At 49.1% G+C, this 24542-nt stretch overlaps 5 protein-coding genes across 6 annotated transcripts; 4 read left to right on the forward strand and 1 right to left on the reverse strand.

Moving 5' to 3' along the window:
• Nucleotides 1-77: 77 nt before the first annotated feature.
• On the forward strand, nt 78-1075 carry LOC131209343 (ribosomal RNA processing protein 36 homolog). Its single transcript, XM_058202393.1, has 2 exons — nt 78-234; nt 307-1075. The coding sequence occupies exons 1-2, from the start codon at nt 130-132 to the stop codon at nt 1018-1020; spliced, it is 819 nt and encodes a 272-aa protein (XP_058058376.1). The 5' UTR covers nt 78-129; the 3' UTR covers nt 1021-1075.
• LOC131209344 (large ribosomal subunit protein uL11m) lies at nt 1003-1775 on the reverse strand. The gene is made up of 2 exons (XM_058202394.1): nt 1730-1775; nt 1003-1665 (listed from the first exon to the last, which is right to left on the reverse strand). The coding sequence occupies exon 2, from the start codon at nt 1658-1660 to the stop codon at nt 1070-1072; it is 591 nt and encodes a 196-aa protein (XP_058058377.1). The 5' UTR covers nt 1661-1665; nt 1730-1775; the 3' UTR covers nt 1003-1069.
• A 2023-nt stretch (nt 1776-3798) lies between these two features.
• LOC131208480 (sodium-independent sulfate anion transporter) lies at nt 3799-16828 on the forward strand. Of its 2 annotated transcripts, none has more exons than XM_058201252.1 (9): nt 3799-3953; nt 13556-13729; nt 13809-13941; nt 14041-14149; nt 14265-14678; nt 14750-15104; nt 15187-15489; nt 15604-15749; nt 15847-16828. In XM_058201252.1, the coding sequence occupies exons 2-9, from the start codon at nt 13585-13587 to the stop codon at nt 16201-16203; spliced, it is 1962 nt and encodes a 653-aa protein (XP_058057235.1). In that variant the 5' UTR covers nt 3799-3953; nt 13556-13584; the 3' UTR covers nt 16204-16828. The 2 variants fall into 2 exon arrangements, with proteins under 2 accessions (XP_058057235.1, XP_058057234.1); XM_058201251.1 differs by lacking the exon at nt 3799-3953 and adding an exon at nt 12929-12965.
• Nucleotides 16829-17242: 414 nt separating this feature from the next.
• On the forward strand, nt 17243-17978 carry LOC131210211 (60S ribosome subunit biogenesis protein NIP7 homolog). The gene is made up of 2 exons (XM_058203422.1): nt 17243-17397; nt 17471-17978. The coding sequence occupies exons 1-2, from the start codon at nt 17342-17344 to the stop codon at nt 17955-17957; spliced, it is 543 nt and encodes a 180-aa protein (XP_058059405.1). The 5' UTR covers nt 17243-17341; the 3' UTR covers nt 17958-17978.
• Nucleotides 17979-18216: 238 nt separating this feature from the next.
• On the forward strand, nt 18217-23253 carry LOC131208726 (peroxisomal carnitine O-octanoyltransferase). The gene is made up of 3 exons (XM_058201560.1): nt 18217-18868; nt 21048-21977; nt 22396-23253. Exons 1-3 carry the CDS (start codon nt 18617-18619, stop codon nt 23083-23085), a joined length of 1872 nt encoding a protein of 623 aa, XP_058057543.1. The 5' UTR covers nt 18217-18616; the 3' UTR covers nt 23086-23253.
• The last annotated feature ends 1289 nt before the right edge of the window (nt 23254-24542 follow it).

Raw genomic sequence — 24542 nt, forward strand, 5'->3', positions numbered from 1 at the left:
CAGAACTGTCAATGCGTCGCACCATGTTTGTTTACAAAAACATAAAGGTCGGAACATATTAAAAACAACACGTTTTGCACCGGTCGAGCGGAATTGATTTCAATTTCACGGCATTAACTTGTAAGAACAATGGATTCATCAGATGATCAATCGGAGTATTCGCAGGAAGAGAATGAATCTTCCGTAGAAGAGGGCTCGAGCAATGACGACTCACAAGACGAAGAAGATGATGTGGTAAGTGTAAGATACGAAGCATAGGAATTTATCGAATAGTAACACGCAAGCGTGCTTGAAACTTGTTTCCAGCCCAAACTGGCCGATGATGAGTTTAAAGAAATACCGTTCGAAGATTTGCTTAAACTGCAAAAGAAACTGGGCACTCGGATGTACAACGAAGCGATCTTTGGTAAAACGTCGGACAAACCGTCACAAGCTGAGGCAACAAAGTCGGCGAAGAAACGTAAATCTGAACCAGACACCTCCAATAGCGAGTCGGACGATGATAGTGGACCGGAAGAGGTCAGTGCTAGAAGGAAAACGCCACACCCCGGGAAGACAAAAAAGAGGAACTACGACGAGCCCAACCAAAGACCGAGGGATCCTCGGTTCGATCCACAACAAGGCTATTTTAATGGCCGAAAGTTTCGCGAAGACTACGGGTTTGTTAATGATATGCGAACGAAAGAATTGAAGAAATTACAGAACCGAATGCAGTCAGCTACCGATCCGGAGGAGGGAGCAAAGCTTAAGTTTTTGGTGCAACGTACCGAGAATCAAATCCGTGAGTACGCTAAGCAGCGGAAGCAGGATGAAACGAAGCGACAAGAGAAACAGCAAGCACGGCAAGCGATCAAGGATGGTAAGCGACCTTTCTACGAGCGAAAGAGCACCAAAAAGGCCCGGGAGTTGGTGGAGCAGTACGACCGACTCAAGCAAGATGGTAAACTGGCGAAGCACATCGATAAACGAAGAAAGAAAGTGTCGGCCAAGGATAGGAAAAAGTTGGATTTCTCTACGTAACCCGCCATGCTTCTGTTTATTCTACAATTGTTTCCAATAAATCGTGCGTTTACCCTACGCGCAACATTCGCGCTTCGCGTTTCTCTTGTAGTTCCTTGCGTTGTTCCTCGACCACCTGCTTTCGCTCTTCGAGAAACTGAGCGTATTCCACCGGATCGAGTTCGTTCACTATTTCAATGCCACAGGTACGAGCGACTCCGACCAACGCTTTGCACATGTCCTCCAGAGAGAGCAGGGCATTGGGTGGATCTTGCAGTTTGATTTGAGCAATCTCGTACAAATGCTTCCGGGTGATCCTACCGGCAACCTCTTTGCCGGGGTTCATGGCCCCTCGCTGGATGCCGGCTGCCTGTTTCAGGAGGAACGTGGCTGGAGGAGAGTGAATTGATAGCTCATAAGCTCGATCCGATGTGACTGCTACCCGGCACGGTAGAGGTATTCCTTCCTTAATATCTTTCGTCCTTTCGTTAAAATCTTTACAGAAGGCTGCAATATTGATGCCTCTCTGACCGAGCATAGGGCCGAGCGGCGGACCGGCCACTGCCATTCCGGCTGGGATGTTTGTCCGCAGTTTGGTGGAGTGATAGACTTTGTCGAAGGTTTTCTTCATTGTTTTTAATCGACCGGCGGCTTTTGACATTTTGACTGAAACGATAGAACACCGAAGGTTTTACTTCGAAATTGTGTTTTAAAGCTACACTGAACTTACGGTTTTGTATTTTACGAAGATCCTCAACAAAACGACAGGAATCGAACGTGCGTTTCTGTCAAAATTGTGTAACACATAAACAAACGAGTTTTTGACAGCTCGGGTTTTTGGCAGTGCTGCCAGAATGTCCTCTTTGATTTGTTTTATTTAAAATACGATCCTAATATAAAATTATACTCGAATTCCGCAACAAAGGGAATTTATTCCGTCTGCACTTTACAGCAAAACCAAATTGAACAGTAAATTAGCTGAAATCAAATCAATCGTAGAGGCGATCTAAAGTAGAGACGAGAAGTCAAGCAGGCTAACACCAAATTTTAAATATAATATTTGATAATAATTACATCTGAATAGTTCAAGCATCGTATATTTCAATACATGATACATGATGAACAGAGGATTGCGTCTTAACATAAAACAACATTTGTTGACTTGGCGTCTTGTTAAATGTACAGAATCATGTCTAACCTGACTAAAGTTTATTTCTTTAGAATAAAAAAACACAGTGAATTTAGTATCTGCGGACGTTTATTCGAGCTTTTCTCGAACTTGGAGAGGAATGTCGAAAAAATATATACTTTGGTCCATTTCATTCCATTCCATATTAAAGTAAAGGCTGACACTTTCAGAGAATTGAAAGCGCTTGTTACAATTTGCCTTCAAGTTAAGGCTATCATGACAATTGATTACACCTGCAAGCAACGAACAACAAACTACCAAATCTGTCGGGTACCGATGCACTTCCGATAAAGATCGCACGTCTCCGGTGCACAACATCTGCTCACCGGAAACGGTCGTACCTTCACTACCGCATTACACACGATCACCGTTGCACAGCGGGACGGTGAGCAATCAAATTCCTTTCTATTCTAACACGAACCAATTAGTAATCACACCGAACGGAACGCTTCCGGTTAGATTAAAGCTACGCAACTGGGCGGCACTGGGTCATACGGTACGCCCGTCGAACAGGATTTTAGTTTGTACTTTAAAAGAAATACAGTGGCCCCTCCCGCAGGGTGTTAGCCGGCACGTGCTAAACATTAACCGTGTGAGGTGATATACACTTTTCCTTGCTTTTTCTTGCTACTCTACCTAGCGAGCCATCGCCACTGGAGCACTGATTCCGTAGACTCCCGATGCCCACGTACGGTGCAATTTGAAGCAAGAGAATTACAACACCACACGTGCGACGACGATGACCGTGGCCGCGGCGCAGGGGGTTCAGGTTCCCGGACCGTAAAGTGCGTACGTCAGGAACGCATACCGGATGCGCGGGTCCGGTGTATCGGCGCTTCCCATACCGGAAGTTGTTTTCGGTGTTTTCCTGTTCTAACGCGAACTCATCATAACCATGCTTTTAATGCAAACCAAGCATTCGCAGTTTCGCACGACATGTTTGATCCTGCGGTGCTGATCATGCACACGGAAGTGTGGCACACTTGCGATACAATTGTTGCTGAATGTGGTATTTTCGGAAATTCCAAGCGATGTGTTCTCCCCCTGCGCGTGCGATCGTTTTTTGATGAGACAATCGCAAAAAAGTATAGTCGCATATGGTTTTTTATGCGAAAAATGTCGGTAAAGTGAATCGGATCCGGCACGCGCGAGTAGTTTGTTTTTATGTCTGATTTTTTTCCTCTCGATTTTAGCTCGATCTAAAACTTCCATACCAGTGGCTGCATCGATCCAGGTCCAGGACTTTTCCACTCGACTACAAAACCAAAGCCTTTTTCTGAACGCACACACAAGCGATGGCGGACCGAGATACTACTGGCCGCTACTAGGATCGTACTGCGCGCCGTGTCTCTGTGGTTGTGCAAGGCCGGAAAATTTCTAGACGAAAGCTAGCGCCACCGCGACGGAGGCACACGTTAGACGATCGGTCGCGCCGAGCACTCCGCTCAGTTGTTTATAAGATCGCGCTTCGGCCGCACGCGGACCCCGCTTGCGCTTGATGACGAATCGGATACAAAACGAGTCACGATTGCTTAACGCGGATTTATTGAGTACACTGAGGAAGAAAGAAGTTGGTGTTGTTGATCGGTTGATCGGTTGGTAAAGAAAAAAAAACGCGAAAGCTGCGCTCTATGTGAACAATTTCGCTGCGTGTGGTGTCAAGAAGTGGCCAAAGTGTTAGAAGGTGCCCCAGAGCTGTGGGGAAAGGGACAAACAACACATTCGCGGCACTCGTAAAACCCAGTGAACAAAGATTGCATTACAGGTACTTGATGAGGTCATTGACAGAAGTGTGATCGCACCTTTAACGAAGCGCTTGTCGTATGACATTTTCGTTAAATTTATTTAATTTCGATTTCATTCAATGCGTTGGGCCCGTTTTCTGTGGAGCTTGCTGAAGCATCGAGCTTCCTGGTGCAAAGGAAAGTGAAACGACTTTCCGACGTGCGTGAGTACATGGGTTAGCCAAACGCACAAATCGCACTTATACGCCGACTGGCGGCGTGCTTTACTCGCGTTCGCAGTGTGGGTGCTGCTATCGGTTCGCATTTCGGCTAGTATTTGCCGCCTACGCAAACGCCGCCTGTTTGTATGTCGTTTGAGAAAAAAATGGAATACCCGAGCCTTGTTGCTTCCGTAGGTTTGCCACGAGCCTCCAAATCCGATCCGATCGCACCGCGGCCGGCATTACGCGGCAACACCGGAATCCGATCATTCGAAACTGCGTCAGTCATTCCGCCTGGCCTACAACGCTCGGGTTGACGTTGATGGAAAGGCAAATGATGTGTTTCACATAAATCAAAAGAAAATCACAGTTTAGGCCACGGTGATTCGCACAATTCAGGACGACACTGTCAGTGGAATGATGTGACGGAATGTTCTTGTTTCGGGTGGCCACGTAGGCGTCGATTCGTCAGCCCGACTTGCTCAACATTAGCCTCGCAGAGAGTGAAGAGTGAGCGGCCCACGAACACCGCGATCGATTCGCACACTTTATTGCACACACCATTTTGCTTCACACACCCATCACAGCAGGACAAATTTGGCCATTTCAACCCACAAAAATGTGGGCCAATAGAGCGGCCGCAGCGGAACCTAGCCGACGGCACCATACGATCAACTTGTCCTCAAATCTGGTTGCTGATTTTTTCGGTGGCGGTGCCCGCGCGACCGTACATTTGCTCTAGGATTCCGCGTTGCAATCACTTGTTTCCCCAGCATTCCGCCGTTAGGCGATAGTTCGGGTCGACACACTGTTTGCCAAACACATTTTTATGATCTACAATGAAACCGATCGAACTAAAGCAATCCGACAAAAAAACAACAACCCAGCCCGGATAAACAATGTGGAGACGCACTGTAAATGGCCATGAACTGACGAAATGTGTGTCTCAAGGAGGTTTACCGACGGGCGCGGACACGGACCGCGGCGTTCGGGATAGTGACGAACGGAGGGCAAATAGAACACAGGAAACACCCAGCGGAAGCTTTTATTTTTGCTCGCCAATTTTATCATTCGCTGGAGTTTGATTCGACGTGGGGGCAAATAAAACTTGTTTCGTGGCTCGATTTTTACCTTTGAATTGTCAATGTCTCTACTCGATGGCAAAAAAACAGATAATAGTACGTTAACAAAGAGTCAACTGTACAATTAGTCGGAGTAGAGCACGGCGGAAAATATTACGGCGCGTGCTGTTTCCGATGGGGTTTTATTTGATTACCCACGCTGCGCGAAATGCCTAAGAGTAAATCAATTGGCATCGGCTCGGCAAACACTCTCATCATATTTCATGACAATCTCAATCAAAACTGGTCACGGCTAAGCCGACCGACAACCCGCCGTACCCTTCGCTGCGCTCTGTGTAAGAATTCGATCCGGGATAAGGGATTCCCCTATGTTCGAAGACGAAACCAATCCCGGGCACGAGCCAATCAGTTTGGTGTCCCGGGCACGAGCCAATCAGTTTGGATCAACATAACGATCATGATTAGCTCGTGTGTGGAACTCTGCGATCGGAACGGGGATTAAAATAATCAATCATCCACAGGCAGGTGTTGCATTTTGCAGGTTTGTAGATTCGTGCGAATTGTTGACTTTACACCTGGACTTGACCCCTGGATGTTACTTGCGATCTGCTGTCACTTTTCACGAACACACTTGATCGCCCTCTCGACCTCCCTAGGATCCAGCCGCGCGTCTCGGGAAAAGCGAAGTGGAGCAGAAAACCTCGCATTCTTCACGCTTGGAACAATAGAATTGTATAATAACCGTTCTAAACGATCGCGAGTGTTGTTACTGACCCTTGGCTGTCTGGCCAATTGACCATCAACTTCTGTGGGTGCGTGGCTTAGTTAGTACCCAGAGAGTTATGTCAAAACGTTGCACGGTTTGGCGGTTTCGGAGGTTATGCTACTAGCATCGTAAGCAATGGATTCTCTAACAAACGGCCAAACGAGAAGCAGCTTCAGTGGACTGTGAACGTGAGGTTCCGTGACCCTTTCCGGAACGGTACCGGCTTTGAGACGATTGCCCAATTGTGACCGCGTCAGTCATCTCCACTGTTGTTGGGTGGCCAAGGCAAAGCTGTGGCGGTGGCAGGCACCGATCTGCCGCTAGATATTTATGAAAGTGACGACGAAGCATAACACCTTACCCTGGCCTGGCCCCCCGCGCCGCGTCCGTGTGCTGACCTTCAGGCTTCTCGGTGTGCCGTAATTACTTTCTCAAACTCTCATGCTTTTCGCGTCCGCGGTACTCTCGCGGTTCGTGTTCAACTTTCAACCAGCACACGGAGACCAGCGCATGCTATTGTTGCCAAAGCTACGGCAAGGGGCACTGAGATGAGTCACTGGGGGTTTGCCCACGCCAACCCGAAATGGAGCTCGTGGAGCGCTTCAAAGCTCCGGGGAAAAAAGGAAAGGTCACCCGTTAACGAATGTCCTTTTCAATTAACGATCGAAAGCTCTCGGGCGTAAGCCTTCGATGAAACTGTTGCAGACCGTCGCGATCACGTGCCATCGCGTCGAAGTACATTCACAGTTCGTTGACCAGCGGATCCTCGTTGCCGGCCGTCTGCTCATCAAGGGTGATGCTGCGGTGGGACGACGACGTGAACCGTGAGCAATGATCACGGCAACGGCCGCCCGAACGAAGAATACGCAGCCCCATCCGGAGCCCGTTTATGGTGCTACGCAAATTTCCCCATCCATCCAAGGGTGCCGTTTTCGGTTTATTACACACGTTTTCTTTCTCTCCTTCGCTCGCAGATGCGTGGTTGTCTTTCAAAAAGGGGAAGGAAAAAAAAATATCGCGAATCGTACCGGTTCGTACCGGTTCCCACCGGTTGCCGGTGCAGCGCTGGATAAGTAAACAAAAATGTAAACAACACTCCCCCGCAGACCACCGCTCTTATCCGCGATCGGATCGGACGAAAACACGAACACACACGTGGACGCGGATACAGCGCCTTCAGCGCGATGAAGAACCGCGGCACAAAGAGACGACGAGAGGCAGACAGACGGCGGTTTCGTCTTACGCCATGCGATGGTCACGTGCGTGGCCGGCGGTCGAGCAAACTTGTTATGCGGGAAGATGAGGCAGGGAGAGGGTGGTTCTCCTTCACCACCCACCCGACACCCACTCCGGGTGCCGTACATGCAAGTAAATGAGATCTCTCCTTCGATCGCGTGCGATTTATGTGCCACCGCCGCCGCCGCCGGCGCGATGAAACACATTTCTCCGTCCACGATCCGCGCCGCAAACGGGGAGATTCCCGAAAAACCTGTCCCCGTACACTTCCCGTGCACGTTACCGGTGCACGTGGTTTATGTTTCAGCGGTGCCGCCGAACTGTGTGAATGGAACGGTTGGAGGAGGTGAAGAAAAACTACCCAAAACTACACTAAACGCCGGAAGACGTTCCACATTCTCAACCACTTCACAGTTCAGTGGCGCCGCGAGCATTGGAGGCGCGTAGCGAATGTCGGGAATTTCCACCATTCCCAGGACTGGTTTGCGTTCCCCATCGGGAATCACTGACCACACACTGAATGGGCCGGCTAATTTCAGGGGGGACTTTTTTGCGCCAGTAAACCGACAAACGCTGTCCTTTGTTCGACCGGAATCGAAGATTGGATTTGTGGTTGGTAACCGGATTACACTTGGGAAACCACGGTCATTTGCACGGACGAATGGGTTGACGTGTTGTGTTGGGTCGCGCAAATGAGGTTGAAGCTTTTTCCGCATACCTTTTAATCGATCTAATTTCTAACACGATCGAAAAGTAATTAAATTTTATTAACATACAAATTGTAGTCAACAATATGTAGTCGAAGTTTTTGCCACAACCCCAGAGCGAGCCTTAAGGCAATCCGTGCTATCCGGTTGCGGTGATCATATATGTGAAGCCCCCCTTCCCGGCTCACTTACAGGCCGTTTGAGTCACGCAAAATGTAATGCGTAATCCGCTTTTTTGTGGTCCCCCGTTTTTCGACGTTTTTCAAACATCATTATCATCATCGCCGGGCAAGGTGACCGCGATAGGCGAAAATTTGCTCGACGGTGAGAAGCTGTGGCAAGTAGCGGGTCCACCACGAAACAGAGAGTACCTATTGTGTCCGGCGTCGTAATGGTGACGATTATTATTTGTGTACATGGATCATTACGCCGGTATGTAATCTGTTGTTGACATCGTTGGATCGGTTCTAAAACAAAAACACACATTGTAACTCTTGTAGGGGAGAGCCATCTGGCACGGAACCAGGTGGCCTCAGCCTGGGTGACTGGGAGACGGTGCCAGGATATCCCGAAACTAGCTCAGGAAGTGACAATCTGCTGAAAACGCCTTCACTCAGCTTCCTGGCTTGTTCCGTAGCCAATCACTACACCCTGTTCGTTAGTGATAAGCAACAATTAACTACCGTTACGCCGTGGGTGACACTCCGGGGGGGGGGAGGCTTAATTAAGGAAAAAGAGACAGCTTTAAACACGCTAATGGCACAGTGCGCTCATGCTGCACAGCACGTGCAGTGCCCACGCGGTGATCGCGCGCATTCACGATGCCCCTGTGATCGACCGACCCACCGTGAGAATGGCCACTCGTTGTTCTCACCGGCCAGCCAGGTTTGACTTGGATGTGGCAATCGCGAGAGAATCCGGCGGCCGCGGGGCAACTGGTGCACCGCTATCGCGATTCGCGGCCGCGTGGATAACGGATTCGGGAGGTCGCTTTGGCCATAACCTGTTCGTCATGGTCAAGTTGCAGTTTGTTGACTGTGCACGTGCGGCCGCTTCCACGGACGACTATGAGGAAGCTCTACCGCGTGTGCGGCTGAGAACCTGGCGGTGTCCACATAACCACCTACGGATAAAGCCGCGGCCGTGTCCACAGTCAATTATGTTTACACTTATTTATGAGAGAAAACTTAAATGCCTACCGACGGATCAGCGCTGAACCCGGCTAGGTTGTGTAAGCCATCATTACATGATGGTCATACGATTCGCTGGTGAGAGAGCCCGCGCGTTACTGATTGCAATTTTGGAGTGGATCAACGATCGTTTCTGACTCAGTCGATTGGCAAATCCAAAAGGTAGTAGTTGTTTTACCTAACGAACGGAACGATAAACCGGGAACCAACGAAACAAACGGCAGCACGTTCAGACTGACCCAACACACCGGTACCGGTCGGAGCAGGTTGCCATGTGCTATTTTCCTGCGCTTCAGTTTCCTTGGCGCAATCGAACTGCCTTCACCTTCAGTCGCTCGTTACTTATGCGGTTTTTATCATCGCCGGATGCAACACCGCACCGCTGATTTTCCCGTGCAGAGAACCAGCGCCAGGGCGCAAAACAATTATTAGACCATTAATCGGAGGCTGGGGTGACGAATGAGGAGTGCTCCGGCCGGGTGCGTTGCATCACCGCCGCAGTCCAGGGTGCACGCAATTTAAGTGGCCTCTTATTAGCACGTGCTTCAAAAAAATCCACTCGCCAGTTGCGGTCGTCGGGCTCGGCCTAGACTGTCTTAGCTCCGCCAGTTTGAGTTCCATTTGGCCAGCTCCACTGCGCAAACGAATTCCATTTGGTGCGAAGCTAGTGTTATTGTTGCCGGCGGCTTGGCGATGTGCAGGGTCATCACTAACGCACCCGGACGGGCCGACGGTGTTGAGGGTGAAAAATAACATCCGTTCATCCGACGAGCCGCCATACCGGTGGCCACAGGTAGGGCCAGAAACGTGGCGAGCGAGCGAACGTCGGGCCACGTTTTTCCCATTCTTGGCTGGCGCAACCGGACAACCCGCAGCCTTCGCGTGCGGTGGCCGTAAACATTCTACCGTGGCACGGTTCGCGGTTCCAGCTGCGCGGACTTATCCGCTGTCTGGAGACCCGTTCGCCGGTGTTATCAGGTTCACCTTCGCCAACGCAACGGAACTGACAAAATCGGATCAACACGAACGTAAATGGTCACCGCCTAGGATGAACCGTCCTCGCGAATGCAAATTGGCGCATTACTGAGCCCCCGGGGATGTTCCGGTGATCAGAAATGGCGTCGTCCAGTGAGCCGGAAGATCCTTGACACTCCGATTTGCGCCGCGTTCCCAATCGATCAGCATCGGAGTGTGCCTGCGCATCTTCCGTTTTTCCTTTTCGCCACAAAAGTTTAGCGGCCGCGGTGAAGGAACTCATGAAAGCGCCGTTAGATTTTATGGCCTGGCGCCAAACGTGACAAATCCCCGAAGACGTTGGTGTGGTGCTGTTTTTTTTGTTTTATGCAAACCGCATGTCTCTGCGCCGGGGCAACTATTTGACGTGTATGCAAATACGTGTTTTACGAAGCTCGGTTCCCCGATCGACTTCCGAAGCTAGAAGACTCGGCGGCGGCAGCCTGTGGGGAGACCCACGTGGCCAACCACACGTGTGTCACCCATTGAATCCGGTTGCCCTAACCGGAACCGGATTCCGGGGAAGATTGCGGCTGGCTTGGAGGCTGGGACCACCCGGAACGGGAATGGTCGACGAGTGCAGTCATAAATAATTAATTCACCCGCTCTAATGCCACCCCTTGGACGGGGGTGGGCGTGGGATCTTTAGGAGTGGTTCCCGGACGTCTACGTTACCCTTGACCGGGATTTAAGGGCGGCTGGACTCACGCTCCCCGAAGAAAATCGGAGGGCCACGCGAGCGCGGGTGGCAGCTGATATGCAAATCGTTCTTTCCATACCCTTTCGGCCGGACGGACGCGTGTGAGCCAGAGGACTGCGCTGTTGATTTACGGACCCCCGAAGGGGGTGAACCGATAATGCCAAACACACCCAGTCCGGGCACGACCTAGTCGGGCCCGGTCACGACCGCTGGAAGTCCGGTCCGGCTACATATTTGCATAAAATGTGTAACAAAGGGCGACAATGGCCGCGACCAGTATGGACCGATATGGAGGCGCTGATTTGTAATCGATTAAACCTCATATTTTTGCAACGTTAGGCTTCTGACGCGGAGATTGACGCTTTTTTTTCACCGGGGCGTGACTACAACAGGAAGTGTAAACGAAAAGTGGTTGACCATAGCGTATCCGGAACCGGTTTTTTGGGGCAACCGGTAGGTCCGGTGTGGGAAAAATGATGGTCGCGACGTTCGGGGCTCCCCCCCGTTGTATCGGGTTATAACCGGTATCAACCGGAACATTCAGAAAAGGCGGAATGGCGAAAAAGAAATGGCGTCTCGTCCGCGTTTCATCCTTCAGCGAAGGGCGTCAAAGTAGGCGACGAGGGTGCTGTTGTGACGCCAGCGGTGTTTGCCAGCGAAATGTATTCCTTCGTAAACGTGACGCAAGGTCGCAGACGCAGGGAGATCGCACCGGTTCAGCCGCCATTTTTTTTGCCTTCGTTGTGTAGTAAAATTTTTCTCATTATAAAACGACTATTGAACGATGTGGCCATTCAGCAGTGCCTGCCGCTGCAAGATTTACATTTTAGAAGACTCCGCTGGTGACTGTGGAAGTGACCGGCGTTTGTCATTCCGCCAATGGAGCCGCCTTGTGGGCATCAGGGCGGTGACTACACAACAGCTATCCCCAGGCTATTGCTGTAAGCTGTTGTGAAATCGGCATGTTTTGTGTACATTTCCACTCAGAAACTAGTCGAAGATCAGCACAACAAGTTAGTTTTACAATGCCACCAAACACCCGCGGGTATTCGCTACTACGTAACTGCGTTGCCTGTGCCGGGGCCGGGTGCAAGGTCGGCGAATCAGGGAAAGGAAACAATAGAATTTCTATTTGATTTATAGCTCGTCTTAAACCAGCGATCACCTGAAATCGCACCCTTCTGGGCGCTTCTAGAACAGTATACTAGGGTTTGTGCAAAAAAAACGGTCAATAACAGTGCTAGAAACCCCGTCGAGGCCCGTGCCCAGCGTGTAACGCTACCTTATCGGCTCTATCAAATCACCATTCAATCGAATTAGTGATCACGAGTAGCACCCGGCCCCGGTGGCGTTCGATAACACGCGATATGCTTCGCCGGAGTACTAGTCCCTGGAGGCTGGCCAGATCGCGATCGTGAGTTTTCTCATCGATAAGATGGATCAACCGATTGTGTCTCTAAACGTATGTTTCCTCTTCCTACTGCCCTGAGCGACTCGATTGTCGATTGTGGGAGCTCTCGCGAATTATAGGCCCTTACGGGCATCGCACGGGAAAACTAATTAACTCGTCGCCGGTAGGCAGGGTGAAAATAAAAAGAAACTTCTGCCCCTTATTAGCTGCATCGAGAGCACCGAGTAAGGGTCCCGCTGAGCTCGTCATGACGTCGTAAACCCGAGCCGTCCGAAAAATAGTCCATTCACCATTGCTCGGCTCTCGGCTCGAGACCTACGAAAATGGTCCCACATGATCGCATCCTCTGGATCGCGCAAAACTTCATCCAGCTCGCTCTTCCAAACTTTCGTTTTCATCCCCCACGAAATACCTCCCCACACCTGTTTGAGTGTGAGAGAGAGGGAGAGAGAGAGAGATGTTGTAATCGGGGGCTCGAGAATTTAAGCTTAGGATCGATCGCACAGCGCACTCACAACCGTTTGCCCTGCCGGAGCGTCAGGGTGCGTTCTGGACAACCCTCGCCCTGACGGCCGCAGGATCGAAGCCCATCCCTACGCAGGGTCGCGATTTCCTCAAACAGGGGTTGGCCAGTTCCGTCCTTAGTTTTCCACCTACGCAGCTGTCGGCTTTTCTTGGAACTAACGCGGTGGGCCGTGTGGTGTTAATCTGTTAGCATGTTTAACGGTAGGTTGTGGTCCACTTAGTGTGCCGCCAACGTGTGTATGCGTGTGAAATTAGTGCCGTAAACTGTGCGTGACAATGGAGGGGCCGCTGTCCAGGGAACCAGTGTTTGTCGCTCGTTTTATCACTCCATCGCGCATCAAATGGGATTCCAATTTTTGATGACTTCATTTGTCCGTCGGCCGTAACTAATGGTCTCGTGCCACCTGGTTTTGCAGTAAACGGGAGTAACGCGATGCGGGTGTTTGATTTGAAGTGCGAACAATCCACCCTCGCGCGGGCAAACACACGCGGGAAGATCGTGCTCGGTCGATCAGTGAGAATCCTTTTTCTTGCTTGACGCACGCTGCCAAATTGCCGTGATTTAAGCATAATAAGGGGGCCCGGCTCCGGCTGTGAACAGGTGTACGTGCGTACGTAGTTGGGAATGATGAACGAAAACAGCGCAATGAAATTTGCTCAACGAATTCTAGCGCCACGCGGATGCATCCGCGGCATGATAAAACCCGTCGCCGAAATGGGCGACCGTGTCCATTCGTTCGTGGCAATCTCCACGGTGCGACGTAGTGCTGATCTGCTGCTCTCCATTGCAGGTGACAACGGTGGCTGCCGGCTGGTAAGCATGAAGAGCCCGATCCACACCATCAGTGGGATTTTGCCCCACGATGGCTCCTACGACAACGAGGCGATGAGCTGCTCGACGCTCGACATATCGGCCAGAAATGGGGAACCCCACGGCGGCTTGCGCGGATCGAACGAATTTATCCGTAAGTACTACAAGAAACGGCTTGTTCGTATGTGAGGGATACGAAAAAATCCAAAATGGCGATCTTCTCCTGCCCGCAGTCTCCGATAGTGGGGAAAAAGTGACGGCCGATCAGCAAACCGGAATCAACCTATGGCTTCAGCGGAAGGCGAAAAGTGCGTTCTCGGAGAAGATGATCAAAAAGCGCCTCCCGATTCTGCGATGGTTGCCGCAGTGAGTGTTGATTTGCTGTTTCGGTTCCCCCGTTCGGGGAACTCTTGATGCCCGCGCGGTGGGATTAACTAACAAGGAAACCTGCTACATCACCCGTAGGTACAATTCCACGGACGCGGTCGGGGATTTGGTGGCGGGAATAACGGTCGGACTGACGGTAATACCACAGGCCCTCGCTTACGCCGGCATTGCAGGGCTTCCCGCAGCGGTTAGTATCACGTGGATGTGGCCCATTCTCACGATCAGCTGAAGTGGCTGGGCTGTGGAAAATGGACGTCCTCTAACGTCTTCCCTTTTATCTATCACACCTCGCGCGGTCACAGTACGGGCTATATGGATCATTCGTCGGTTGCATTGTGTACATCGTGTTCGGAAGCTGCAAAGATGTTCCGATGGGGCCCACCGCCATAGCTTCACTACTCACGTTCCAAACTGCCGGCGGTAGTGTCGGGAAATCGATCCTCCTTTGCTTCCTCTCCGGTATCATTGAGCTGGTGATGGGCCTTTTTGGGCTCGGTTTTCTCGTGGACTTCGTGTCGGGCCCGGTCTCGTCCGGCTTTACATCGGCCGTCTCGCTGATCATTGTGACGTCGCAGGTGAAGGACGTGCTGGGAATCACGGCCAAGGGCGCAACGTTCATCGAAATCTGGAAAAACATTTTCAACGACATCCACAACGTGCAGCTGTGGGACACATTCCTCGGGTTCACCTGCATCGCGGTGCTACTGATCATGCGGGTAAGCTGCAGACAATCACCCGTGCGCCATCGTAAGCCTTACGCTGTGTTCCGTTTCCATTTCAACCGTAGATCGTCGCTGGTCTTAAGGTCGGTCCGGCGGACGATGAGCAGAAATCGAAGAGCCATCGGATCATCAACAAAGCGATGTGGCTGATCGGTACGTCACGCAACGCGATCCTGGTCGTAGTTTGCGGTGCCATCGGTTACACGTTCCAGTCGTCGGCCACCGCACCGTTCAAGCTGATCGGTGACATTCCCCCGGGTCTACCGTCGATCAAAGTGCCACCGTTTTCGCTGACCGCCAACGAAACGATGTCTGGCCAAGAGGAATCATTCTCCGACATGGTTTCCAGCCTTGGTTCGGGACTGATTGTCGTGCCGCTGATTGCGCTGATGGAAAACATTGCGATCTGCAAAGCTTTCTGTGAGTTTTGAGCAGTGTTAGTTTGCGCCAGTGTTTTTTTGTTCTACAATCTCGTACCCTCCACTTACATTCTCCCTTGTAGCGAACGGAAAACCGGTGGACGCAACGCAAGAACTGATCGCGATCGGTTTAGCCAACATTGCTAACTCGTTCGTGCAGGGTTTCCCCGGGACGGGCTCGCTGAGCCGGAGTGCCGTCAACAATGCGTCCGGTGTGCGGACACCGATGGGCAACATCTACACGATGGCGCTCGTTGTGGCGTCACTGCTCTTCTTCACACCCTACTTTTCCTACATTCCCAAGGCATCGCTGGCGGCGATCATTATCGCTGCGGTTGTCTTTATGGTGGAGGTGAAAGTGGTGAAGCCGATGTGGAGAACCAAAAGTGAGTAAGAAAAGCGAAACAAGATGAGCGCTTGGGCAAAGAACGAATGTCAGCTGCTTCCGTTTTGAAACTTACTTTTCATGCCAAACCGTTTACTTTTTCCCAAATTTGCAGAAAGTGACTTAATTCCCGGTTTGGGAACGTTCATTGCCTGCTTGGCGTTGCCACTGGAGATGGGCATTCTGTTTGGTATCGGGTTGAACGTCGTTTTCATTCTCTATCATGCGGCACGACCTAAAATATCCGTCGAACGGCTAACGGTTAGTAGCGGACCGCAGCGGGTGCTGGAATGATAACAATACACCGGACACAAGGGTTGATTAATCTTCATTTCCTCAATTTTCCTCCACCTTCCAGAGCCCGGGCGGAACGGAGTATTTGATCATTACGCCCGACCGTTGCTTGATCTTCCCGTCCGTTGATTACGTGCGCAACCTGGTGACGAAGCAATCGATCCGCCAGTCGCTCCCGGTCGTCATCGACTGCTCGCACGTGTACGGAGCCGATTTTACGGCAGCCACCGTCATCGACAGCATAACGCAGGACTTTGCACGCCGTGATCAGCCTCTATTTTTCTACAACCTTAAACCTAGCGTGTGCGCTATCTTCGAGGGTCTGTCCCCGGCCGATTTTGTCGTTTACTACCGGGAGGAGCATTTGGACGACCTGCTCAAACAGCGTGCCTTCAAGCCAAAGGAAGTGATTAGTGTCTAATCGCTGTTGAGAAACGTCCTGCCCTACGCCCTACTGTAAAACAGTATTACGCCTAAAAAACGAAACGAAGCGGAACGGGAAGGTATTGAACGACAGACGTGCCAGATATGCCGGATAAGTACCCTGCTTGTTGGATGGCAACGGGCCTAACAATTCTTATTTTATGGTCCATCTCGCACATGCAGGTGATTTGTTCAAAACATAATTTGGCTGTTGTGGGTAGCAAACTAAGTTAAAAGACAAATTGCTTCGCTACGAGAGCCGCTACCGATTGCACCTTTAGCACAAAAGACAAATTGTAGACTACAACGAAGTGCATTCCATGCATCGAAGGACCATTGGATCTGAGCAAGATCTATTTATTCATTCCCGCAGTTAATGGTGAGAAATTGTGGACACGAAGTGAACCAGCCATAGCGTTATTTATCTGCTTTCTTTGTGCCACGCAATTTGTTCCACCGCAGTTACTGCAAGAAGAAGACTTAAGAAACACTGAACGTATGGCCTCATGATTGGCGAGTATTTGGTTCGTGTAAAGGATTTGAAAAAACAAAACGTGATGAACTAATTTTGTACATTGTTGAAATAATGACTGCGCGTCGAATTTGATGTCAGCAATAAATGAGTCAAAGATGAATCTATCATTATGTGAACACATCGTTCTTACTAGTCCGAAATTCTTATCAAGGCATATTGTAATTAAGTCAGATACTACTAGCGCAAAGCGTTTTTGATCCAGAGGCATTACCAACGCTCCATCGTTGATCGTGTTCAAAAATAAAATAATATAAAATATGATTGTATTCCGATACACAATTTTGTACCACTGCAAATTTACATATCTGCTTTAGTTAATATAAACCTGTTAGTTGTCCATTGTATGACTTTTTAGAGGCTTCTGCAGCTTCAATGTTTAATTTTCACGTGCTCCCGGATGATACATTTTAAATTGCGATAGAAAAGTAACGCACGTTACGCTCTCGCTTGCCTTCATCACTGTGGCTGTCAAACGCGTGAACTGTCAAACGGAATTCGTAAACAACGTGCAACGTGCAGGCTTCGGAGCGCTCGGGTTTTTAATCCCGGGTTTTAGCCAATTTCTTTTGTACAAACTTGCAACAATCCACCATAAAGCACAATGAGGCGTTTATCGGAAGAACAGACAAAGGTTTTGTTTGAAAAGTTATCGAAATAGTAAGCACTGTTCCGCGGAACTCGCTGATCTTACACCATGTGGCGATGTGTTTAACTGGATCCTCTTTTGCAGCATCGGTACCAACGTTAAAATGTTGATCGATCGTCCGGATGGAACGTACTGTTTTCGGGAGATGAAATCCCGTGTCTACTACATGTCCGAGAAAATTCTGAAACTTTCTGCCACTATCCCCGCTGATAGTCTGGTGTCCGTTGGAACGTGTTTCGGAAAGTTCACCAAGAGCAACAAATTCATCCTGCACATAACGGCCCTAGCATACCTGACACCATACGCACAGTATAAAATATGGTTAAAGCCGTCCGCCGAGCAACAGTTCCTGTACGGTAACCACGTCACGAAGGCCGGCCTGGGCCGTATCACGGAAAACACTCCCGTTTACCAGGGTGTGCTAGTAATGTCGATGAGCGATGTACCACTGGGCTTCGGGGTTGCTGCTAAGTCTACGAACGACTGCAAGCTAGCTGATCCGCTAATAACTGTCTGCTTCCACCAGGCCGACATTGGGGAGTATGTGCGATCGGAAGACACGCTAATATGAACGAATAAAGTACGAAAAGAGTACAACACCACATACATGTTTTCATTCAAGCGGTCCTCTTTCTTCGAGGCTTACTTCTCACAGCATAACAGTCGGACTCAAGAGGCGGCTGTGAGTCAAGCAACTTTTTGACAGCACAAATGTTTTGTTTTGAAAGTCTCAATGTTTTGCCGTCATTCCTCGGGCGGGTCGTAACGGCCGAAAGAAAAAAGAAAGTACAACCGATTACGATAAAGCCCGTGGTCGTTGGGTGGGTTAATAATCTATCATGTAGACGGATCAAAGCTCTCCGCCTGATTCGCATTTGCGGAGCACAGTGTATAAGTTGCACGCACCGTCCGAGAGGCTTAGTTCAACACATTGGCGCAAAGCGTGTGGGATTTCTTCACGAACCCCTTCGGATTCACCCATTGTACTACCGATTGGCGATGTAATTGTCCAGCCGCGAAATACCGCACTGGTTGAAGCAGTATTTGTTTTGTATCTCCGCCCGTTCAAAGTTCATCTTCGCGAAGGTGTTTTGATACGCATCGTCCGCGAACACTCCAGTTCAGGCAAGGTTGTGCTCTAGGGTCGCTGCACTGCGCAAGAAAACATTGGAGCGTACAAGAAATTAGTGTGCTTTGTAGCTGAAAGCTAGCAATTTTTCTTCGAGTGTGATGAATCGCGAAGCAATTTACTATCTTCCGGAGGAAAGCTCCGAGAGCACCTTCTGCTACGATGAGGATCGCCCAAAGTTACCGCTGCCAGCGTTGGATCACACACTCAAACGGTATCTGGAGTCACTGAAACCCTTTGGAACAGCAGAAGAGCTGGAGAACTCCAAACGGATCATAGAAACGTTCCGAAAAGGCGTTGGAGCGAAGTTGCAGGCGATACTCGAACAACGCGCTAGCAAGGAGAAGAACTGGGTGAGTAGTTTTGATAAGGAACATATCTTCAGAGATGTATGTATATGTTTATTTGAACGTTTATGAACTCGAATACGAAATCCGCACCGTCACCTTGGGCACTGGGCTTATCGCGGGGCTCCGAAATTGAGCGAGTCACGCTGATGTGAGGGTCCACAGGTCCCTTCCAGCATCCCCATCTACACTGCCAGTAAACGATCGATCCAGTAGGCAGCCGGAAAATTTCGGGCGCGCATCAATTGGTTGCGGTAACTTTGGAGCTGCATCCGTAGCATTGGCGTGGGGCGGAAGTGATGCCCGTAGAGCATGTTACGTAGTATTTCACGCCTTATATCGACGGGTATTGCATGCGGTATGCTGATGTGCGGTGGGCTGGCGATGTTGTCCGGATCGCGAAGCTCTTCCCGCATCTTTTCGTCGCCGTTTTGCAGCATCGTAGCAAAGGCGTCTTTCAGTGCGACTTGTGCTTGCACCTCATGTCCATTATCAACGAATTGGTCGAGAAAACGCTTTATGTTTACGTACGTAGGAAGAATTTTTTCCAGCGACTGTCGGCAGCTTTCCGGAAGCTTCTGATGAGCTATCGCCACCCGGAGGTCGAAGGCTATAATACAGTCAATCTTGGAATCACTGGAAATCAAGTCGTCTTGCGCGGGAATCCCAAAAGCTGCCTGTGACAGGACAATAGCCAATGCAACGTAGTAAAGTTCGTTCAACATATTGTCTACTACTCAACTGAGCAATCAATGCAATAGATTGAGGACGAGCAGCGAGAACGGCTTGTATCTTTTGCTTCGTTTTTTAGACCTCTAGTTGGCAAGTTGGTTGTGTTCGTAGCAGGCGGAACTTTGCTGACAGGGTAAGGTGAAATGATAAGATATTAGATATAAGATAAAATTGATACAGCTGTCATCTGATAGCTGCTCCTCCCAAGAGCGTCAATGAGTGTTCCTGTTCGTCCGGAAGGCCCATTGGGGAAAACCGAACCAAACCGTCGGGAGGATGTGGACGAAAGATGTTTTTTCGGTTTTTTGTTCCTACTTATGTTTAATGGGTTTTGTTTTGCTTGTGACTCATAATACGGAAACTCCTAGACAAAGTAGAGACGAAACAAAATACACAAGACATGAAAATTATCTAATGACAGAGTGTTTGCTCAAAGAGATAACTGGCCATCGTGCCGACGGGTATAAAAAGCTACCGGTAGCTTCTTGAACGGGTAGAGTAAAAATCACATTCTCAGTAGTGAAATCGGAACAATGAAGGCAGCTACAGGAATCGCCATGGTACTAGCCCTTGTGGCTCTGGCAGGAGCCAACCCGCGACCGGATCTGCGCGAAAAGGCTCGCGAACATTGGGAAGCCCTCCCAGAAGATGTCCGCAATGAACTTCTGGACGCCTTCGAGAACCACCGTAAGCCATCGGAGGCTTTCTTCGACCGTGTCCGTTCCCATCTGCTGAGTCTTCTGGAGAACCCCGAAATCGCCGAGTTCGCCGAGCGTCAATATGAACGGGCTCTGCGTTTGCTTCCGATTGACCTGCGGGATGATGTGAACGCAGTGGTGCAGGGTTGGCTCGTCAATGGAGGTGTCCCGCAAGCCAGTGAGGCACTGCGTACCAAGCTTGCGGACCACTTCCGTCAGCTGAAGGCAGTTCACTTTGAACGCTTTCTCTCGGTGCTAAGCCCGGAACTGCGAGAGGAAATCCAGGTTGTGATTCAGCAAGTGATGCAAGGTGCCCAGCCACAGTTCAATCCCGAGCTGTTTGAGCGCGTTCGTGAGCACGTCCAACAGCTGAAGGTGGCGCATGCACTGTAAGTGCAATCTTCCGCACGCTTTGTATCGTGGACAGATTTGCAACTGATCGATAAAAAAACATTGTCTTGCTATTGCTGAATAATTAAACGTAGCTTCCTTTCGATATTGGAAAAAGGTGTTTTTTTTGTTACAACGAGAAAGATGGAACAACATGACACATCTCCTCTGACGAGACCCCAAAAGGTGTTGATATTCGTGGATAACTACTATTATTCCTCTTATTTCTGCTTATTGTTAAAAAAGATCCAATTTGATGTCATTATTTTATGATAAAATATGTTTCTACTTGCCTACTTCTACGTTAACACTTATAATGCTTAAATTGAAAAAAAAATTTGTTACTAATCGCCGATCTCTTGCAGGTGGAAAAATGGTGGGAAGATTATGCGTACTGTACGCTCCGCTTACCACTCATACCGTACTGCGTGATGGTGCAGCCCCTGCTTCTGTCTACCGTTGGACTGGAGACGATTCCTGAAAACTTTCTCAAAGGTCCAGCCACTTGCCTACACCACAATATGGTGTTTTGGAAGCTTTTGCGTACAGAAAAACTACGACCCATCGCCAGCGTCGACAAGAAGGTGATCTTTTCGGCCGATCTCTATCGCCGACTGTACAACACGGTACGGCTGCCAGGCCTCGAAATGGATAAGGTGCAAAGCTACTTCAAAACAGAGCGCGAAGGTTCCTGCCCGTCGCACATCATCATTCTCTACGGAGGACGCATTTTTAAAGTTCCTGGGTTGGATGCGCAAGGTGAGCCGTTAGCGCCCCAGGACTTCCTCTTTGCTTTGCAGCAAATCCAACACAAAGTTGAGAATGAAGTTGATGCTCCTCACATCGGCGTCCCGGTGTTAACGAATGACGATCGTACCACGTGGGCTCGTAATCGCGATCGGTTGATGGAACTCTCGCAACACAATAGGGATATGCTGCAGGAAGTAGAAAGCGCCGTGGCGTTGATGATCCTTGATACACACGAGCCGACAGGATATTCCGATTTGTCGCAGCTCGCACTGACTGGAGACATACACTCGAAGTGGACGGATAAAAGCTGCGGAACGATTGCATTCAAAAACGGCCAGATGGGTTGCTATGGGGAGCATTGTTGCTACGATGGATCCATTTCGATGTCGATCAGCCTCTACGTGATGATGAGTATCTTGGAAGAAGGTGTTCCGGATTGGACCGTGACTCCGAAGGAGCACATTCTACCGTCGGAAGTAGTATTTGATTTGGATGACACGTTGCGGTCCGAAATTGTCCGTATGGAGCAAGTGGCAAATGAAATGGTAAGATCAAAGACATGGCAGTTAATCTAATCAACTTTGTAACTAAACCATACAATAACGGTGGCAGAAGTCTGAGCTTCTCTACACCATTCAGGATGTATTCTTAAGCAGCACAGAAGAATTGCTCATAGGCTTGAAAATAAGTTTAGTCCTGATAACCATTACGTTTTATGTCACAAAAAACAACAATTCAAAAACGTTTTATGTCACAAAACAAACATGTGAGTCATGAACAACATATACAACCTTTTTATCTAATCTCGCACTTGAATTATATAGCACATTGTATGACTAATTGTGTACAGTTGGGTGACGTCAAATGAAATGTGTGTTGAGAAAAATCAGAATAACGGGATTCATTGCACGGTGTATTAAGCATATAATGTGTATCTTTTAATCTTCAATCCCTCGTTCACAGAAAACAAGTGTCATCGTTTCGATGGACCAGTTCCAGTTGTACGGTAAAGGCTTTATGAAAAAGCACAAAATCCACCCGGACGCCTACGTGCAGACGGCACTGCTGCTCACGTACTATCGTCTTCACGGAAACTTTGCGCCGACCTACGAAACCGCCATGATGCGCCAGTACTATAAGGGTCGAACGGAAACGTGTCGTTCGTGCAGTATCGAAGCGGTTCGCTTTATCGAGGAAATGGAGAGTGGGACAGCGGGCACGGGGTCCACTAAGTGCGCCAAGATGTTTAGGGTCGCTGCAAATCGCCAAATGGAGCTGATGAATGAGGCGCGCCAAGGGAACGGAGTCGATCGGCATCTGTTCGGTCTGTGGTGTGTGGCGTACGAGAACGACATTCCGATTCCGGAGCTGTACGATGATCCGCTGTACAGCAAAAGTGGAGGCGGAGGCAATTTCATGCTCTCGACCAGCACACTTGGCTACACGATCAACTGCGGGTACGTGGCGCCCATGTGCACGGATGGGTACGGATGTTTCTACTCCATGCTGGAGGACAGCATATGGGCAATCTTTTCTGCCTACCGCGACAGTACCATCAGCAGCGCCCATAAGTTTCAGCAAACATTCCGTCAGGTGATGGAAGATCTTCATGCGCTACTTGAGAACGGAGCAGAGATTGAAAACAAGCTTTAAGACTTACAAAAAACGCACATATAGGTAACAAAACTGGCCTAGGGGGTATTTTTTACCAATTGACCAAATGTCTGATCGTTGGCAAGGTTAGAATGGGTTTCGTTGTTAAATTTTTACACACCGATCATTCCTATGAAAACAGTGTACAATTAATAAAGGATGAATAAACTGCCGTGCACGGATCGTGACCAAAAATCTATGTTTTGTTTTATTTTATGAATATCAGCATTTAAGGGAACACATTCTTCTGAGAACCTAACCGACCGAAGGACTGACAGGGGATTCCATTCGACGTCGCTTCCTTGCTTTATCAAAGCCTAACCAATATCGTTAATGGATGGTATTGAACAAAAAAAACTTTGTTCGAATAACCCAAAAAACCCAGCATGTTGTTTCTAGAATGAATGAACAAGTATGGAAAAAACTAGACAAGCAGTAAATGGAAGTATTTTAAAGGTAGGAGATAACCAATAGATGTTTAAAGATAACGATGTATATAAAAAGTCTCAGGTGCAAGCTAATGAGAACAGAATTCTAGGTAGTGAAGTTTTAGGAATTCTTCACAGTCAGACGCAGGAATCGTCGTAGCCCTTGTTTCTGTGCGATGAACCGTTCCTGCCTTCGTGAACTGCTCCGAGCTGCTGGAAAGAAGTAAACGAAATACTTACTAAACCCATTGAATTATTGATAGCCTTCGTGTTTGAGGATATTGTTTCGAAAGGTAAGTTTTGAAATTAAATTGCAAGTGTTATTAAATTGTTAGCGTTATTCCAAAGTTACTTGTAGCATGTGCACCGCTATGACGGAGATCGATTTAAACAGAATAATTCGCAAATTTTCAGGTTATCGATTTGGAATCCATTGGCTTTTAACCATTGATCCCATTGATCTCAGCATTCAAACTCTCACCAGCTCACAGTACAGTCAAAAACAGGAAGATTTAATCGCAGCTCGCGCAAACCCCGGTTGCCACGCTGTTACGAAATACCGTACCGATTTTGATAACGATTCTTCTTCAGTAGCATTATCTATCAGTGACATAACAATGGCCAATGTACCATACTTTGTTTTTTTTACCAAAAATGCACGTGATTGGCAATCGTCCGTGAGTCACAGGCGTCATTTGTCAATGATGCGAAGATAGGGCACATGCTAATTACAGCCACTGGACCCGCGTGAGGAAGACATTGAATCTTCTTGTCCGGTATCTGAAAGCAGTTAGATAAGTGAAATGGGGTACGTATAAAAGAGATCTTAGTTGTGGCAATCGGTAGTTAGTTCGAGGTTTTCCTCCGTGTATCGTACCACAATGAAGGCCCAGACCGCGATTCTGCTACTCGTGGCGAGCAGCTTTTGCGTAGGATCGCCCATTTCGCGGCCGAACGTGACGAAGCCGCAGCGTGAAATCCCCCAGGAAATTCTCGACCTCATCTACGACTCGTTCATTACGGTGTTCC

The sequence above is a fragment of the Anopheles bellator genome, chromosome 2 (genome assembly GCF_943735745.2).
Source record: "Anopheles bellator chromosome 2, idAnoBellAS_SP24_06.2, whole genome shotgun sequence".
Lineage (NCBI taxonomy): Eukaryota > Metazoa > Arthropoda > Insecta > Diptera > Culicidae > Anopheles > Anopheles bellator.

Excerpts from the sequence above, each read along its gene's own strand:
- LOC131209343 (XM_058202393.1), top strand. The coding sequence starts at position 130 with ATGGATTCATCAGATGATCAATCGGAGTATTCGCAGGAAGAGAATGAA. Across the intron at positions 235-306 it reads AAGACGAAGAAGATGATGTG|CCCAAACTGGCCGATGATGA; the intron begins GTAAGTGTAAGA and ends ACTTGTTTCCAG.
- LOC131209344 (XM_058202394.1), bottom strand. The coding sequence starts at position 1,660 with ATGTCAAAAGCCGCCGGTCGATTAAAAACAATGAAGAAAACCTTCGAC.
- LOC131208480 (XM_058201251.1), top strand. Across the intron at positions 13,730-13,808 it reads CGGATCGAACGAATTTATCC|TCTCCGATAGTGGGGAAAAA; the intron begins GTAAGTACTACA and ends TCCTGCCCGCAG. Across the intron at positions 14,679-14,749 it reads CGGTGCTACTGATCATGCGG|ATCGTCGCTGGTCTTAAGGT; the intron begins GTAAGCTGCAGA and ends TTTCAACCGTAG.
- LOC131210211 (XM_058203422.1), top strand. The coding sequence starts at position 17,342 with ATGAGGCGTTTATCGGAAGAACAGACAAAGGTTTTGTTTGAAAAGTTA. Across the intron at positions 17,398-17,470 it reads TTTGAAAAGTTATCGAAATA|CATCGGTACCAACGTTAAAA; the intron begins GTAAGCACTGTT and ends CCTCTTTTGCAG.
- LOC131208726 (XM_058201560.1), top strand. The coding sequence starts at position 18,617 with ATGAATCGCGAAGCAATTTACTATCTTCCGGAGGAAAGCTCCGAGAGC. Across the intron at positions 18,869-21,047 it reads CTAGCAAGGAGAAGAACTGG|GTGGAAAAATGGTGGGAAGA; the intron begins GTGAGTAGTTTT and ends GATCTCTTGCAG. Across the intron at positions 21,978-22,395 it reads AGCAAGTGGCAAATGAAATG|AAAACAAGTGTCATCGTTTC; the intron begins GTAAGATCAAAG and ends CCTCGTTCACAG.